Raw genomic sequence first — 19591 nt, 5'->3', positions numbered from 1 at the left:
ATTAATACCTTCTCCGCTTCGCATCGAAGCTAAAATATAAAAATTTAAGAGTAAAAGAAAAAAAGTCACAATATTATTGTTGTTGGAATTAAAAAATGAGAGTGAGAGTTATTTTTGATTCGGGGTGTAATTCGAGGGTCATAAAATAACAATGTAAACTTTCTTATGGATTTAAAAAAAATTTACCTGGTAAATTCTCTGGTTCTTATAATATCCTTAGTGATAATATTGGTAAAATGATAAATACAATAACACAAGTTCAAATTTTTAGTTGACAAATTAACACATAAAAACTTCGACAATGACGATCACGACGTTCGCATAGCATAATACGGAGCACGATAAGAACAGCCGGCAGCAAGGGTTTGTCCTTGCTTTTTATAATATTTTTTTACCCCCAAAAATCATCACTGTCGAATTTTTAGTATAATTGTTTATTGATGAATAAGCCTGAAATACAGAGATCAATACATATGAACAGAATATAAATTATTTAGACGTTTACATATATAACATTAACATAGTTTTTTTTTACTATTAAGACAAAGATTAATACAATGCATTTAACTATTAAAAGTAGAATAACAAAGATGACAAAAATAATAAATAGATTTTCTTTTGTTAAGGATAGATTTTAAAAGTAATTATTAATTGATTTATGACCAAACCGCATACACTACAATGTAGCCAAACAGTGTGAGTTTGTTAACTATTTCTCTTAAATGTTTATCTAAATTTTTGTTTGAAAAGGATCATGTCATTGTAAGAATATAATGTATAATGAAACAAGATTAAATAAACCATTTCTATGGATAGAAGTGGTGAGTATTTGAAATGAAAATAGAATATACTAATAAATACTAAAAGGATAGCATTGTCAAGTACATGAACAGGGTATTTTAGTGTTATCCCATATAAATAATAGTGACGATTATATCACGAGAATTTAATTAATAAAAATCAGGCAGATTTTGATCTCAAATAACTACGTTTAAATAAATAACATTTCACTGGTTACATATTCATAAAGATTATTATTACAGTAGTTAGAATAAAAAAATTCTTGGGTACAACAACTATTATAATTGAGGACTATTTGTTCTGTTAAAATTCAAATAACAACAATTAATAAAATAAAAATGAAAATGTTAAGGTTTGTATATGGTGAGAACCTGGTGTTGTGGTTCTATCGGAGTCGTATGGTTCGAGGGTTTAGAACAACAAAGAGAAGTAGATATAAAAATTATAAACGCAGAACCTCTATTCGAGGTGTAATAAACTTTTGTCTGGTTAGTTTCTAATGTCCTAACTAAGATGCAACGAAACGGCGAGGCTAGTTCACGAATACCTCGGCAACGAGACGGCAGAGCCAGTCCACGAATATCATATAACGTGATTATGTATAATTTCTTTAACCAACCAGTCAAAATTGACACTTTAAGATATTAATTTAATAAATGATCTATTGCTTTGTCATCCTTTACTCAAACTTATTTACTCCAAATAATTGGGATTACTTACTTCTTTTTTTCTTGCAAATTGCTGTAAGGTGATTTGATAAGTATTTCGATATTGTAATAAACCAAAAATAAAAAGAAAGAAAAGAAAAAGAGTAGAATAGTAGAGTTATAAAAATTAGAAAGTGAATAAAAAGAAATATAAAAAGAAAATGGGGGTTTGCTAGTAGATTATTGTAATCATTATTTGTTATAATTTTTGTAATTTTAATGTAGATTTAATTGTCTTCAATTTTATTTAAATTAATTTTCTCATTAATTGTTTCTCTCATTAATTATTAATGGTTTATCACGCAATAGATTGTTGGAAGTTCGAAAGCATAGGTTAAATTGTACTTACCTTACGTCCTATGTAATACAATAATATTTCAAGTAATCCTGTGTTGATTTCCGCATTAAACGTACTACGTATACGATTTACACTACACGTCATATAGTCTATGTGATTAATTATAAAAACGATTCAAGACTCTAAATAATATGATTTAATTACACAAAGTCTACAACTGGTCTTACTTGTGATTGATTCTAAACACTCTGTATTTTATTATAAATATAATTTTAATTTTTTTTTTTATTGATTTTTTTACGTCTGTTGAATAAGTATTTTTTAGAGAGTATATTTTATTGAGAGATCGATACCAATATTTCTTAAATTTTCCTCTGGCCTGGCCAAAACAAGATTCAGAAATATCTATATCTATGTAAAAAATTTATCAAGGCAGAATTGTGGTGGCCCAATGTGTCCCGGTGCTAAAATAAAGCACCTTGAAAGGATGCGGCACAATAATAACCAAGACAAAAATTAAACACTGCAAATATATTCGTAAGTTTCTCTACGTTGTCTGCCGGCGCGATGTTTATTAAAACAAAGACATTAGCAACGAGACTAGCTACCCAATACGCATAGGCTTACAAATATATTCTAACCTAATATACCTAATTCTAGAACAATGTCTAGTTGCAACCTTTACTCTGTCTGCCGGCGCGATGTTTGTTAAAACAAAGACATTAGCAACGAGACTAGCTACCCAATAAGTATAGAGTTGCAATACACTTAGTCAAATAAATTTAAATCTCAATTTAAATTGAGAAGATTGTGACCTTTAGCTTTGTCTGCCGGCGCGATGTCCGTTAAAACAAAGACATTAGCAACGAGACTAGCTACCCAATAAGAAAAGCTCACAATAAATTTTTATTATTAAATGAATATCTAAATTTAAGTTGGATTTATTATTAAAATAAAATAATTTAAAAAAAATGTAATGTTTAAAATATTATTTGATATTTATTTCCACAAGAAAAATAAAATATTATTAATGATTGAACAAATTAAATTAAATAAAAATATTCACCAAAACAAAATTCACTTTAAAATTTCTAAGTGTCATTTAGTTTTAAAGAAAAATATTCTAAGTTCAAATTAATTAAAAAATCGACTAAGTCCCGGAGAGTGAAATCTTGAGTAGAGTGTCGTAGATTTTGTGTATTTTAAAATCGTCAAAAGAACTGGTTTAGATGGGGAAAAATGGCTTTTTATAGTGTGAAGGGGGTAGCCCAGCGATCTCTACCGTGATCCTAGAAGTTGAGGCTTTGTATTCTAATTGGTTAATTAAAATGGGGTCCCAGCGTGTAGGCGTTACTTAATAATTTCTACAAGAGGGAGATTTTATCGTATAGTTAAAGGGTAATTTTGTATTTTAAATAAGAGAACCCTGTTTTGGTGATCTTGTATAATCATAATATGTGACATACATGAACAAATGATAACACCATACCATACACTAATATTATATGTAATAATATAATATTACAATATTTATATACAGAATGGAACGTATCTAACTGAAAACTCATATAACTTATGATCTACATAACATTTTATACTAATATAACGTAATAAGTGTTTACTTCTGTACTTTACATAATATGGACTAACATTTGATACCATAGAAAAATTGTATAAAAAATCAAAATTTAACAAATTTCAAAATTCTGTATAAACGTAACTACTGAATTAAAATAAGAGTTATTGGAATCAAAATTTTTCTTTAAAACTTATCTATAAAATGGCTCTCTTAAAATCTTAAAAAAAATTTTAATAAAAAAATTAATTTTTAAAATAGTTTTTATAATTGCGAAAAATAACATAAAACGTATTTTAAATATAGTTCTATATTGTAAAAATTGATTTAAAAAAAAAAATTAAAAATGTTATGTAGATCATAAGTTATATGAGATGTCAGTTTTATACGTTCTATCCTGTACATAGGATGATTATTTTATCATAACCCACTCAATTACTTGCAGAATATATATAATTTAAACATTTTTTTTTTTGTTTTCTTTAGTTACATATTGTTTTTGAATTATGAACTATTCAAAACTTTTTAAGTTCATCCCTTATGCCTTGTAAGGGTGTCAACTTTGTTTTTTTAAATGGAACATATATTTTTAATTTAATAAAATGTTTGGATTTTTAATTCAATAGTAAATGGCATTTGAATTTTTAGTATAACTTTACTAGTTTATTAGATATAAACATATAAAGTTTCTAATTTTAATTAATCTAATATACATGTATAATACACAAGGAATTATAAATACAAATAGCTAATTAGATTTTTATGAGACTGCTGCCACAGTCACGGATTATTTATTATCAATTATCACTATCAATAGATATACTTTCTTTATTGTCAGATAGTGTATTTATAAACTCAGAACAATGTACCTTACTACCATTGATAATAATAATGCTGTGTACCTGCTAATATTGATGTCATAAAAAACCAATTAGCTACCAGTATTTGTAAACCCTTGTGTATTATAAATTTATATTAACTAAAAATTTGAAACTTTAAATGTTTATATCTAATAAACTAGTAAAGTTATACTAAAAATTCAAATGCCATTTACTATTGAATTAAAAATCCAAATATTTTATTAAATTAAAAATATGTGTTCCCATTTAAAAAAACAAAGTTGACATCCTTACAAGGCATAAGGTATGAACTTAAAAAGTTTTAAATAGTTAATAATTCAAGAATAATATGTAACTAAAGAAAACCAAAAAAAAAAAACCCATTACAGTGGGTTCGTGGCATAGTAGGGTCGTTGCATAGTTGGGTGCAGTATAGATTTAATGTGACAGTGATTAAAATCACTATCATAAGAAAAGCTTCAATGGAGATCAGTAGATAGTGTTTAATTCTAAAAAAATGATGGATAATTACAAGCAACATCATCTTCTATTTCCTTAATTATACCCAGATTAGTAATTCTTTTAATTATATATTATATAATTTTTATATTGAATTCTTTTCAAATTATTATTGATATTGATTTTTAATATGTTAAAAGTAATAATTTTTAACCTTCTTTATTTCGTCCTTTTAAGTGAATGTTTATAATAAAAAAAAAAATTTATTTATTACCATAACTTTTAGTTTAACTTACAAGTTTTAAATTGATATTATTAAATAGAAAAAAATGGAATTGTTAAGATTAATATGCCATCAGGAAAATTTATAATTACTATTTGCAGTACATTTTTCAGAAAAATTCGATTTTTTTACATATTTATCGTAATAGATAACTGAAATAGAAATAATAGTAATCATTTCCTAATAACTTTTGGTGTTTAAAAAGATTCTACAATGGAAATATTCAGAAATGAATTAATTTTAATGATTTACTTTGACTAAATGAACCAAACAAAACAAAGTTGTTAAAATGATTTACTCAATTGAGCGTATTATAAAATTTGATTATAATTGTAAAAATCCATCGTTAAATTCAGGTGAAACTAAAAATCATGTTTTTTTTTTAATTTATGATTTATATAGTAAAATATTACAAAAAAATTTTAGACTAGTAGTAGCACACACAAACGGAGTTAAAAATTAATAAATTACAAAGTAAAATGATTTTTTTTTGTAGTTGAATACTTTTATCATATCAAATCTAATTTGACAATAAATACTTTAAGAATATTAGAAATTAATGATTTTAATTGTGTGTATGGAAAAAGCTAGTTAAGCTACTTTTTATTTGAATAAGGAATATTTTTTCGATTTTTTAGAGTAATAACCTAAATATCATAAACTTAAATGAATTATTTGACGTATCGTTGAATTTTTTAAGAAATTTTTCCTTTGTTGACTGGCCTAGATGTCAATTTTAAACTTGTAATTGAGCTAAAAGTTATGGCAATATATTCAATTTTTTTTACTATAAACTTTCATAAATCTTTATCAAAAATTTTTCATCAATTTTAAAGAACCAAAAAAATAGGTTAAAAATGAAAATTTGGACTGATTATTTTTAACATATTAAAAATCAAATCAGTAATAATTTGAAAACAATTTTTTTTTTCTTTTAATTATTTTATATATGTAATTAGTAATAATATAAAAAATTAGAACTGATAGATAAAGTCTAATTGCAGATTTGAAAACAACGCGAAAATTTGATTTAGAAAAGTATATTTTTGCTTTTGATGAAAGTTCTTTGAAGTCCAGTGCATTCATTTATAGTAACAAACATATCTTCTTCTTCTCTACTGAAGTCCTTGCCATGTTGTTGCAAATCTGGTTCTCCATTCTTTTCTGTTAAAAGCCAGTCTTTTCATGTCTATGTATCGACTACAGTCAGCTTGTCTTATCATTTCTTCTATATATGCTTTCCTCTACCTCTACCTTTGTGTCCATTTATTTGTCCTTCAAATATTTTTGTTATAAACGAATTGTGCCTTAATAGGTGCCCGAACATTTTTCCACTTCTTTCTTTTATGGCGTTTAACAGAATTCTTTTTTCCCCTACTTGGTTTAATACATCTACGTTACTTTTCATTTCTGTCCAGCTGACTTTCAGCAACCTTCTCCATGTCCACATTTCCATGGATTCCAACTACTTCTTGTTTTGTCCATTGATGGACCATGTTTCACAGCCATATAGTAGTACGCTCCATACATAGCTTTTGACAAAATTTTTTCTCATCTTTATATTAAGTTTTTTGTTTTTATGTAGCTGCGTTTTTGCATAAATGCTCTCTTTGCCTTGGCTATTCTTTGTCTAATTTCTATTAAGCATCTACCATCGCTAGTAATCGTACTTCCTAGATACTTAAATTGTTGAACCTGTTCAATTAAATTATTATCTATTTCTAACCTCACTAAAGGAATTTCTTTTGCTTTAGAAACCACCATTTATATAAACATTTAAAGTTTCAAATTTTTAGTTAATATAAATTTATAGTACACAAGGGATTACAAATACCAGTAGCTAATTGATTTTTTATGACATCGATATTCGTAGGTACACAGCATTTCTTATCCATCTTGGTAAGGCACATTGTTGTGAGTTTATTATAATAAATACACTAACTGGATATACAAAAAGTATATCTATTAATAGCAGTGGCGGCAAGTGTCTTTGACGTCGGGACGATCGTACCACCGACTAAAATTAATCAAAAGAAGAAAATTAATTGTATATTCTTAATTCGACATTATTATTAAAAATGCAAATTTTTAAATAATTAAATAGTTATTATTCATATGTCGTGTGTGAACATTAAAGTTGTTTCCCTTAGAATATGCGAATACGCATACACACATGAGCAGGGTTTGGACGGCTGCCAGCATCGTCCATACAGTAAAATATTAGTATATTACAATATTGGGTAATTTATTTTAAAAATTATTACGTATCCTCACCATATGCACCCAAAAGCCACCATTGATTGATAGTCATAATTGACCATAAACACTACGTGTCTGTAACAGTGATGTCATAAAAAACCAATTAGCTACTTGTATTTGTAATCCTTTGTGTATTATAAATGTATAATAACTAAAAATTTGAAACATTATATGTTTATATCTAATAAACTAATAAAGTTATATTATAAATTCAAATGCCATTTAATATTGAATTAAAAATCCAAACATTTTATTAAATTCAAAATAAGTGTTGCCATTAAAAAAAAACAAAGTTGACACTCTTACAAGGCATAAGGAAATATTTTGAAAAGTACCGTATAGTTAATAATTTAAGAAAAATGTGTAATTAAAGATAACCAAAAAAAAAATGTTTAAATTATATTTATTTTGTAAATAATTGAATGGGTTATGATAAAGAAGTCACTCTGTATTTACAATTTAATCAATATAATAATTTATACATCTAAAAGAGTATTATTAGATTTTCAAGTAATAAAAAAAACTATTTCCGGTATAAATTATTATTTATAATATTATAATAAACTAATTATATTAAGTGATATATAAATATCGGCCATTGATTATTAATAATAAAAATATTGATATTACCACTTTACTTTTAAATAAAAATTTATTGATAACACATAATTTTACTTCTAAAGTAGACGGATTAATGAACGAGGAACAATTTGTTTTACAAACGACATGTGTTGTACAAAAAATTGAGACTCAAATAAATGAATATTATAATAGATATACCCACCAACATAAGATGACTATAGAAGTATTAAAAGAAGCTTTATCAGCTTTTAAACTTGATATCTCGGATGAAAGAGCTATTGAATTAATAAATGTTGAAAGAACAGACGCACAAAATATCAGCGCTCAAGGTAATATATATATTACGTATAATTTTTTAGACTTATAGACTTTTTACAACCCATCTAAGGCAAATTTGATATATTTCAAAAAGTTTTCATAAATTCAAGATTGATGGTTAATGGCCACTTAATTTAATGAATTTAATTTAGCCAAACAAATGGAACCATTTGTAATAGATTCCCATATGCCATCAAATGTTATTAAAATTCACTTTTACGTGATGATCTTATTACACCTTAATTTGTAATAAGGATTTCTAATTTCACTTCATATAAAATTAATTTTAATAAATAAAATTATACGCATTATTTTTATTTACGTAATTTTTAATTCCCCCTGTTGGTCGGGGTTAGAATAGACCATCGGTTGTTCCTGCCTGTCGTAAAAAGCGACTGAAAGGGACTTGTAGTAGGGCAGCAGCTACTACAATATTGGGTGTAGGTGCAGGTAACCTAGAATGGTAGAAACAGCTACACACCAAACAGCAGCCAGCAGATACGGGAACTGTATAACTGGTGGCTGCACTGCGATACGGAAGGCAAGGGGAGACCACCGTATAAATCATCCCAAGAAATAGCAATAACATGAAATCTTCTAAAGTGAAATATTCCGGAGGTAAAATAGTCCCCCGATCGGATCTCCGGGTGGGGACTACTGGAGAAGAAGGAAATGTTAAGAATTGGAGAAGAATAGCTACTTGGAACGTTAGAACTATGTTGCAATGCGGAAAACTAGAAAACTTGAAAATAGAAATGGAAAGAATGAAGATTGATATCCTTGGCCTATCAGAAATGAGATGGCCAAGAGCTGGAGATCTATGGAGTGGGGAATATAGGTTGATACACACAGGAACAGCGGAAAATAACCCAGGAATTGGAGGGGTAGGCATAATAATGAGTAAGGCTATTGGGATAAAAGTTAAAGGATTTGTACAGTACAATGAAAGAATAATATTAGTCAAAATCGAAACGAAACCTAAGGATACAATCATAGTCCAAGTTTACATGCCTACTTCTAATAGCAGTGAGAAGGAAATGGAAGAAGTCTACGAAGGAATAGAAAAAGTCATTGAAAAAGTCAAAGGAGATGAAAATCTTATCATTATGGGTGATTGGAACGCTGTAGTAGGAAAAGAAAGCCTAGGGCACATAATAGGAAATTATGGTCTAGGAAACCGAAATGAAAGAGGAGACAGATTAATAGATTTCTGTTCAAAACACAAATTATTAATAACAAATACCTACTTCAATCACCATCCAAGAAGAAGATATACATGGAAAATGCCGGGAGACATAGGTAGATATCAAATAGATTATATTATGGTCAAGGAGAGATTTAGAAACCAAGTAAAAGACTGCAGAAGCTACCCAGGAGCAGACATAGATAGTGACCATAACTTATTAATGATGAAAAGTAACCTAAAGCTCAAGAAAATAGTATCAACAAGAAAAAATGATCGATGGCAAATAAATAAATTAAAAGAAGAAAAGGCAAATGATAAGTTTAAAGAACTTACGAACAATATAAATATAAATGAGAGAACCGATATAAACTATAGGTGGGGTATTATAAAGAGCACAGTGACAGAAGCAGCATCAAAAACTCTGAAAGAAAATAAAAAGACAGTACCTAGGAAAGAATGGATAACAACAGAGATAGCAAGTATGATAGAAGAAAGAAGAAAGCTTAAGAATGGAACTACTCTTGAAAGTCAGCGGAAATACAGAGAACTAAGAAATCGTGTAATACGAAAGTCAAAAGAAGCAAAGGAAATATTTTTAGAGGAAAAGTGCAAAGAAATAGAGATACAAATGAGGAATGGTAGCAGAGATGCAGCGTATAAATCAGTTAAAAATTTTTTTACCGATTATAAACCAAAAAGGGGGGCAATAGAGGATAACAACGGAGTAATTATTTACGAGGACAAACATAAAGGTAACATATGGAAGAAGTATCTAGAACAGCTATATGAGGGACCAGAACTCACGGGACAAGAAATAGAGCATGAAGAAGTAATGGATAATAACTCAAATTATAGTGTACTGAGAGAAGAATTTGATAAAGCACTTAGAGATCTAAAAAAGAAGAAGGCTGCAGGAATTGACGAAATCCAAGCAGAACTTTGGAAAGAATCTGGCGAAAACATGCGCAGTGAGCTTTTTAAACTCATAAAGGAGATATTTAACTCAGGAAAACTTCCTGTAGACTTTACTAAGTGTAAGATTATTCCTATTCCGAAAAAAGCAACCGCAAACAAATGTGATCAGTACCGTACAATTAGCTTGCTGACACATGTGTCAAAAATACTGACAATAATTATGTCAAGAAGAATGGAATATAAGATCGAAGCCATATTGTCAGAAGACCAGTTTGGATTCAGAAAAAACATGGGTACAAGGGAAGCAATACTGGCTTTAAGAATAATTATCGAGAAAAGAATTAGAAAAGATAAGCCTACATACATAGCTTTTGTGGATATAGAAAAAGCGTTCGACAATGTCAACTGGGCAATAATGTTCAAGATGCTTAAAAAAACAGGTATAGAATACACTGAAAGGAGACTACTCTTTAATCTATACCAGAAGGAAACAGCTGTTATACGATTTGGCGAAACTGAGGAAGAAGCACGCATAAGAAAAGGAGTAAGGCAGGGTTGTACTCTCTCACCTAGCATATTCAATGCATACATCCAGGAGGCAATTAACATAATAAGAGAGAAAATACATTTGGGTATAAAGATAAATGGCAGGAAAATCGATATGCTACGGTTCGCAGACGATATAGCAGTCATAGCTGAAAATGAAGAAGATTTGCAAAGGATGCTAAGGTGTATGGAAGAAACTCTGCTCAATGAACTGAGCATGAAAATAAATACGAAAAAGACCAAAGTTCTCGTATGCAGCAGGAGCAATAATATTACGACAAGAATACATCTGCAAAATAACCAAGAAATAAAGCAAGTAGAAGAGTTCGCATACTTGGGAAGCATAGTAAGTAAGGATGGCAGAAGTAAAAAAGAAATAGTAAAGCGAATATGCCAAGCTAAGATAGCATTTAACAAAAAGAGAGGACTTTTTACTTCAAAAAATATTAGCATACGTACCAGAATATATCTCCTGAAGACATACGTATGGAGTATAATGCTGTATGGCAGTGAGACGTGGACGATTGCCAAAGAAGAGCGAAGAAGAATAGAAGCTTTCGAGATGTGGTGTTTCAGAAGAATGCTCAAAATAAGTTGGACGGGCATGGTAACAAACGAGGAAGTATTAGAAAGAATGTCCGAGAGAAGAACTTTATGGAGCAGTATCAAGAAAAGGAGAAATGAATGGATTGGACATGTATTGAGACATGGTGGGTTGCTAGGATTGATTATAGAAGGCTGCGTGGAAGGAAAAAATGCTAGGGGAAGACCACGAATGGAATATATGCAACAAATAATAGAGGACCAAGGATGTACTTCTTATGAAGAGACAAAGAGGAAAGCAAGTAACAGGGAAGAGTGGAGAATTGCTACAAACCAATCTCAGGATTGAATACTGAAGAAGAATTTTTAATATAAAAAATATATAAGATGGCATTTTTTTACTGTTGGGTTAAAAACTGTTGTATTTAAAATAAGTAACAACTTTTTTGTTTTAATTTATAGTAATAATAGTTCAATTATAACGCAAATGTAATCATTAAAGATATAATTAAACAATGTCAAACATGCAAAATAAAGATACACTTAAAACAGAATAAAACTATACACAAAATGAAAACTTAATGTCATAAGCGATAAGAGATTACCTCCGGTGATCCCGAGGTTCTCTCTTCCCCCCTTTTCAATTCATTCCATTTCGTCTTATATACTATAATATTTTCTTTTTTATAAAATTCATAATTTAATAATTTTCAAAAATGTTTATAAATATTTATTCCTGGTCTATTAACAATAATTCGGGGAATTACAATTAATCCAAACATTACAAAAGTGTTCTACTTTTAGGTTTACAAATAATAGACTATATAATATTTTGTAATACTAAATCAAAAAATTACAATTAAACCAAACATTACAAAAATGCTTTACTTTCAGTTTTACAAAATAATGACCTATATTACAATACATGATATATTAGTAAAATAACTTTTGATTCATTATTAACCAGAAAATCAAAGTCATATGGCTAAAATATATTATAAATGTCTTTCATTCTTGCTTATTTTTATTATTATCTATAATATTTTTAAATTATAGGGAATATCGAAAAAATTATAATTGATAAAAAGATTTTTTATCAAGTTGAATTATTCCAATATTAAATTAAAAACTGATATCTAGTTACTTTTTATGAATTAATAATATTTTTTCTTAGCATTCAGAAACATATTGGCGAAATTGTATATCGAATATACTTGGACAAGAGAAGATGAACAATTATTAATGAAAACATTTGCATTATATGAATCATTAGATCCAAGGTGAAGCTGAGAAGGTATTAATTTTACTATGGTATCTTTTTTCTTTTTTATGTCTGTCACAAATTTTTCTCAACATTCACCAGACCGATTTCTTTCAACCATACGTCACAAGATTAGAAATTGAATCTAATTAAAGATATTGTTCTCAAAAATTGAAAAAATTTCCTTTGTTCCCTGGAAAAAGGAGGAAATCACCCAAAAATTACTATTTTTAAGATCGGTAAATTTTCGACATTTTGTATACATTTTTTTCTTAAAATTTCATATAACTTCTGAAAATGTTCCGGAAATACTGCATCCGTTAAGCATATGTTAAATTAAAGCTTTAGGGGATTTAACAAATAAAACAGTAGTCGGGTAAATACGGTAACAGTAATATTCAGTGTAAAGATAACAACTATCAGTATATTGTACCATGAAGTGAATATACTGACATACTTTATATAATAGATAACCTTATGACTATGAACAGGTAACAATAATCAGTTAAAACTAAATCTAATCTGATAAAAAAAACAGTATTACTGTTTGAGTTATCGGCCTCAAAGAATTATCAATCTAGTACATGTTCATCTTTAGTTGATAATACTGGATATGGTGCAATACCCACTTGTACCGTTGTTATCAGCTGCTGTTGCTGTTTTCAGTGCATTTTAACGTTTCTGTGGTTTTAAAATATGTGTGAGTGTTCTCAATAACCTGCAAGCTCATCCATTGTTTTAACATGCTCTACGTACTACTACACACCGTAGATAATTAATATCTTAGCTCATACAATTATGAGTGCTCTGCTCATAATTGTGCTCTCAAATATAACCCACATTATTGTTGTGAAGAATGTAGACACTATTTTACAGTTTTAAAATACTGTGGTCTCATGCAGAGGATTCTATGGAATGGAGAATGTTCATCGGCTCAGATAACCAAGTCATGTGATTCATGAAGGAGGCAGCTCGGCTATAACATCAAATTGTACCCAAACACCAGAGAGAGTATTTTCATTGTATCCCTTAGCTCATAAGACTACAATTGCATTATAACATATTCATTAATCATTTAAAGGTTATATACTTTATTTTAGGTTAAGTATTATTATTGGTCCACATGATCCTTATGTTGTATTTAATATATGGAACAATCTTTTTGTTCTAACTTATAGTTATAGTAGTTCAATAATAACGCAAAATGTAGTTAATAAAGATATAATCAATCAAAATAAAACATATAAAATATTGATACATTTAAAACAGAATAAATAAATAATACACAAAATGAAAACTTAAAGTCACAAACGTACCACGTGGAAAGAGATTACCTTCGGTACTCCCGAGGTCTTCTCTCTCTCTTCCTTTCAATTCATGCCATTTCATCTTATATAATAACATATTTTGTTTTTCTTTTTATAAAATTCATATAGTAATCATTTTCAAAAAGGCTTATAAATATTTACTTCTTGGTCTAGTAACAATAATTTGGGGAATTACTATTAATCTAAACATTACATAAGTGTTCTACTTCTAGGTTTACAAATAATAGACTATATTATATTTTTGTAATAATAGATCAAGAAATTCATTGTTAAACCAAACATTACAAAAATGCTTTGTTTTCAGTTTAACAAAATAATGACCTATATTACACTTACATAAGTTATTGACGCCAATCCAGGGCTTATTTTAACGGGTAGTAGAACCCGAATTGGTAGTTGAAAACATAATTTGGGTAGTAGATTTTTTTCACCTGTAAGAAACTAGGTAAATTCTAATAATAAAATATTGAAGCCATAAATTTATTGAAATAAAAATTGAAAGGTATCAAATTAAAAACGTCTTTTAACTTAAAATTTTAAGCACATATTTTAATTTTTAATAAATCGTAATGTATTTTTATTATATATTAGAAAAAAGAATGGCAACGATATATTCGCATTGCGAACGTATAAGTTTTCTATAGACCTATACGTCGTAAGACGACTTTATGTGCCCGATTCGCATTGTGGCATTGCGTAGTAGTCGATATAGTAGAGTAATGTATGATATCTGTAATGTCGTCGTGCCGTTGTTAAAAACCATTTAAAAATAAATAAAACGCATAGTATCGCAAGACACGGTCGTATTGAAACCAAACAGTAATTTTATCTGTTTATTTTGTCTAACTCGTTATCGACGGTTGTTTTTCGATCTTTCTTTATATTGTAATTTAAGAAATACTGCACTATAGAATGTGCATGTTGACTACTGCGTGATTATGCTTAGGACATATAGGTCTATGGGATAGCACTACAGTAACTAAATTCACGTGAATTAATGTATAATATACTTATATTAATAAAAAGTGAAAAATAATACAAGAAAAGACAATACTTATCTTAAGTAAAAAGTGTAAAAATTAAACGGGCTTCATCTCTTCAAAAATATGTAAACAAATCTTGCAAAACAACTACTTTGTATAGTTGGCTGAATCTAAATAAAGCAAGTTGTTCCACACAGTCAAATTTAGCCACACAAAATTCAGCATCCTCTGAGGATTTTCAATTATCGGAACCAGTTAAAGAAAAAGAAATAATCGAGGAAATTTTGGAAAATGAAAACCCAAGTGAAACCCTCATACAAGAAATTCCAATTTCTAAACCAGAAGCAAATAAACAAAATTCCGATGCTCAGGCATTTGAACATTATCGCCGAGATAGTAAGCACTATATAAAATGTAAATACTGCAACATGTTTCGAAACATAGTAAAGTTTCATGGAACAATGACTCGATTGCCTGCGATAGAAACAGATGGTACTAGATTTAGAAACGATACGATAGAAAAACATATTTCTTAGAAATATTATTCGGATTCTGTGAAAGCTTTTAGGTACTTTAAAAGTACCAGAAAAAACAAAAGAATGTACTATGGATAAGATGTTCATTCAAATGAACGAGGACCTAGCAAATAAAATTGGCGGATTAATGATACATACATATGCTGACGCAAAAAAATTACTCTCAATGCTTACTTATTTCCATCAAGAGTTATTACTTCCATTGCTGCTCAATCGTTTCAAGTTAAAAATGTGAGTGTCCCGTGCGTTTCTCAAGACGTAAATTTTCAATATTTGACCGCAACCGCACAAAAAGAATTTATTCATTGTATTATTAAAAGTGATCATAGTGTGTTAGATATTCTGAGCTCTAATATTTTATCGTTTTCTTTGAGATGTGATGGCAGTGAGGACCGTAAGCAAATAAACAAGATATATGTTTTTGCAAAAGTCATAAAAAAATCTGGTAAATCAGTTCAATATTTCCTTGGGTAAGTGAACCAACTTGTCAAGGTGCTGAGGGAATACTTGGTGCAATAGAGAACGCCATCGATACTACTGTAGGAGAAGGAATGTCTAGACAACTTTTTGAATTTTCATCCTCTTTGGTAACAGATGGAGCAGCAGTGAACACTGGTTGTAGAGCAGGGTTGTAGGAGCTCTTTAGGAAAAAGTAAAAGATTAACTCAAATCTTCCTTTGATTACCATATGGTGTGCAGCACACAGATCGGATTTGGCTTTCAAATCGAGTAGTAATTGTGTTGGAGAGTTGAAATATATTTTTTCAGAGTTAGTTGGATTAAGCTCATTTCTAAACTCTTCATACTCAGAACCAAGCATCTCCAACAGGCGGCCGAAAAAAATGAATGCACTCTTTCGTGGTTGCCTCGTTTATTTGAAGTGCGATGGTCCGAATTTTCGTTTGATTTAATCAATTCAATTTTGGTTTCTTTGAATGCTTTAGTATAGTTCTTAAAAGATTGTCCTGACAAAAAGGCAAGAGGATACAGACTTTTTTTAATCAAGTATAACAATCTACAAATCCTAGCATTTATTGAAGACGTATTGATGGTTTTCAGCAGATATCAGAAAAAACTGCAGTCTGATACAATTACAATTTTAAACATGGACAAAGAGACCGTGAACGTTATATGCAGGCTTAACATATTAAAAACGGAAGCGTTCCTTAGTGGATGGGTGACAACCTTAAAAAAACAGTTGGAAATACATAGATAAAATGAGGTTTTACTAAAAGGAGATGTCTCAACAAGATATTGAAAACATCGTTTAAAGGAACATCACAAGTTTGTTTCTCAGAATCGAGACTACTCCGCAATCTGCAATGAACTTGTGGATTCTCTTGTAAATTTTTTGCAGGAGAGATTCGATATTGTTGCGGATACTGTTAAAATTTTAAACCATTCACTGAGCTAAAGCCATCCGTTGATATAAAAGCAGTTCATAAATTGATAGGAAGCGACTTAGATCTTGCTGAACTTTTAATGGAATATTCAGAGTTTCTCAATCATTAAAATATTGAGCAGATAAAAAAAATCAGCTTGAAAGAAACTCTTCAGGTATTTTTTTCCCAATGTTTCTGTTATAATGGCCAGAATTATTGCAGCAAAACCTCATTCCGCTGATGTTGAAAGAGTGATTAGTGTAAACAATTTGTTGAAAACCAGCAATAGAAGCAGTTTAAGTATTGAAAGCGAGAATGAATATCTATATGTTTATTTTAATCTTCCTCCATAAGCTAAATGGAATCCTCGTCCAGCAATTCATAGGTGGTAGAAAAACTGTTAAGGCGAAAGAACAAGAGTGGTATAAGGGAATATTTATAAGTGCAAATGATAACTAAAAAGATTCGCAAACCAAAGAAAAGTTCCTACGAAAATGTTTTAATTTTTTTTTGTACTGATTTAAATTTTGAGATAACTTATTTTTTTATTATATATTTTTCTGTTTCCTTTTTTTAAAGTTTTAGGATTTATTGTAATAATAAAGCACTAGTCTTCATTAAACGTAGCACTTTTTTTTATCACCACTAACCTACCAAAGTCTTTATGAAATATTATACTTTTAAAAACGTTTTTACTAACATAAAAAGAACAAAAAATGTTGGCTCGAAGGGGCTTCGTTCCTGCGCCCCCACTGAACCCACGCATAGCTCTGTTATCCCAAAAGTACTTAGTGATGCACAACATAAAAAAGGGACAGAGGGGAGTAGAAAAAAAACATTACAATAAGACATGCGTCAATCATTAATTTAGGAGTGTCATAGTGCAACAATTACCAATTAAAAATTGAAAGTTGATACTGATTTAAAGCGTAAGGGATGATCATAAAAATGTAATTTTACTTACTCAGCAGCCCAAGACAGAAACATAATATTTAATAATAATATAAAACAGATAGCTCTTATATATTCACATATAATTTGTTAGACATAGTTAATCAATCACTCTATATATATATATAAAATAAATCACAAAAAAAATATATTTATAATATGATAAGAGGTATTGTAACACGCCTGCCATATTGGGGGACCTAAAAACATAGGGACACCTACAAAAAATTAATGAGAAATTTGCTACACGTGCTTTTGGCACGGCGAACTAACAAAAAAAAATCTGGCTCAAAGTATTAACAAAATTTACATTACCATCCCTAAAAGGCTCAGAAACTGAAGACAGGTTCAGCCGACGGCAAAATACAAAAATATTACATTATATTACGGTAGCAGACACTCACGTATAATACCGTAAAAAAAAAAAACATTAACGCTACGGACGATAATTAGCGTACTAGTTCCGACGATGGCTAATTTCCGACCAAATCATCTGACGTTTGACCCGGCGGTCTAATAGCTACACCCGGCTAAGGAAAGAAAATGAATTAAGTCTAAACTGTGCTCTCTTTAGGAGAGAGTAACAAATAAGCTACTGTGGTTTGAGGGTTTATAAAAATGTTCAAAAATATTTAAAAATTAAAAAAAATACTTATATGGTAAAAAAAGACCTTGAAATTGTATTCATTAAGGATTCTGCAGAGAAATGTGTATGATAAAAATAATATAAATAGTTCTATATTTCGTTAACCTTGTGGCAAACGTGTAACAAAATTGAGGATGTTGATACAATAACCAGAGGGCTCCGACTATTCAGAAAATAATATGTTGTTATTTATTCGAAATTCAACAAGAAATTTTAATCAGAGATAAATATAATTTTCTAAACCAATTTGATTTCAAATCTGCTATTAGACTTTTTGTATCAGCTTTAATTTTTAAAGTATTTGCTCATTAGTAAAAAAACGAATTTTTACATATAAAGAAATTATTAAAAAACACAAAATTATTTTATTAAAGTATAATACATTTTAATCATTTATTTGTTAAAAATAATCTGTGCAAAATTTAGATTCAAAATATCATATTTAACCTATTTTTTTATCCTTTTAAGTTTATTAAGAGCTTATAAAAATTAACACATTTAAACTGTTTACATAGAACTATATTATAACTGTTTATAAACGATTTTCTCCATATTTTAATGTAAAAATTAGTCATTTACCACTATTATTTGTGGAAATATTAAAAACTTTAAATAAAGTATGTTTTTACTTTGACTTCTAATTTCTCATAATGAATTAGTCAACAGAACAATTTTTTTTTAATCTTAACCCTTAAGCAGGCGTGTACGTATTTTTAACGTTAATAGTCGCGTGGGGGTCTATTAGACCCCATTTCTAAAAAAGTATAAAATATCTATAAAAAAGTTCATTTTTTTTAATTCAAAGACATTATTTGTTACCATATGATATATAAATATAGATAAAAATAAAAATTAAATTACAAAATGATGTGCATTACTAAAAATGATATTACGAAAAAAAAAAAACTTAATTTTCAAAATTTCATTAAAAAATTTTGTTTTGTAAAAAATTATTTTAACTACGAAATCTTATTTTTAAGACGTTAAATAAAAGCTATTACTATTACATAATGTATTTTTGTTAATTTTTCTTGTATTTCTTTGAGCTCAAACACGTCTTTAATTTATTAGTTTTATGTGTATTTACATTTACATAATTCTGAAATCATTTTTCTGAGTTGAATTTTTTAGCTTCGATGCGAAGCTGGGAAGGTATTGGTTTTACTATGATGTGTTTTTTTTTTTTTTTTTT

The 19591-nt window shown here is 28.7% G+C and overlaps 1 protein-coding gene across 2 annotated transcripts in view; it reads left to right on the top strand.

The window, feature by feature from the left end:
- LOC126894565 (uncharacterized) overlaps positions 1–19591 on the top strand; it is a 271452-nt gene that overhangs the window by 17503 nt on the left and 234358 nt on the right. For both annotated transcript variants that reach the window (XM_050665678.1, XM_050665677.1), the window contains exons 3-4: positions 7906–8133; positions 12487–12606. In XM_050665678.1, the coding sequence (XP_050521635.1) occupies positions 7906–8133; positions 12487–12596 (338 nt within the window). In that variant the 3' untranslated portion in view covers positions 12597–12606. The remainder of the gene's footprint in view (positions 1–7905; positions 8134–12486; positions 12607–19591) is intronic.

This window comes from Daktulosphaira vitifoliae, unplaced genomic scaffold (genome assembly GCF_025091365.1).
Source record: "Daktulosphaira vitifoliae isolate Bord-2020 unplaced genomic scaffold, ASM2509136v1 Scaffold_1, whole genome shotgun sequence".
Taxonomy (NCBI): domain Eukaryota; kingdom Metazoa; phylum Arthropoda; class Insecta; order Hemiptera; family Phylloxeridae; genus Daktulosphaira; species Daktulosphaira vitifoliae.
This window is presented reverse-complemented; position numbering and strand designations above follow the sequence as displayed.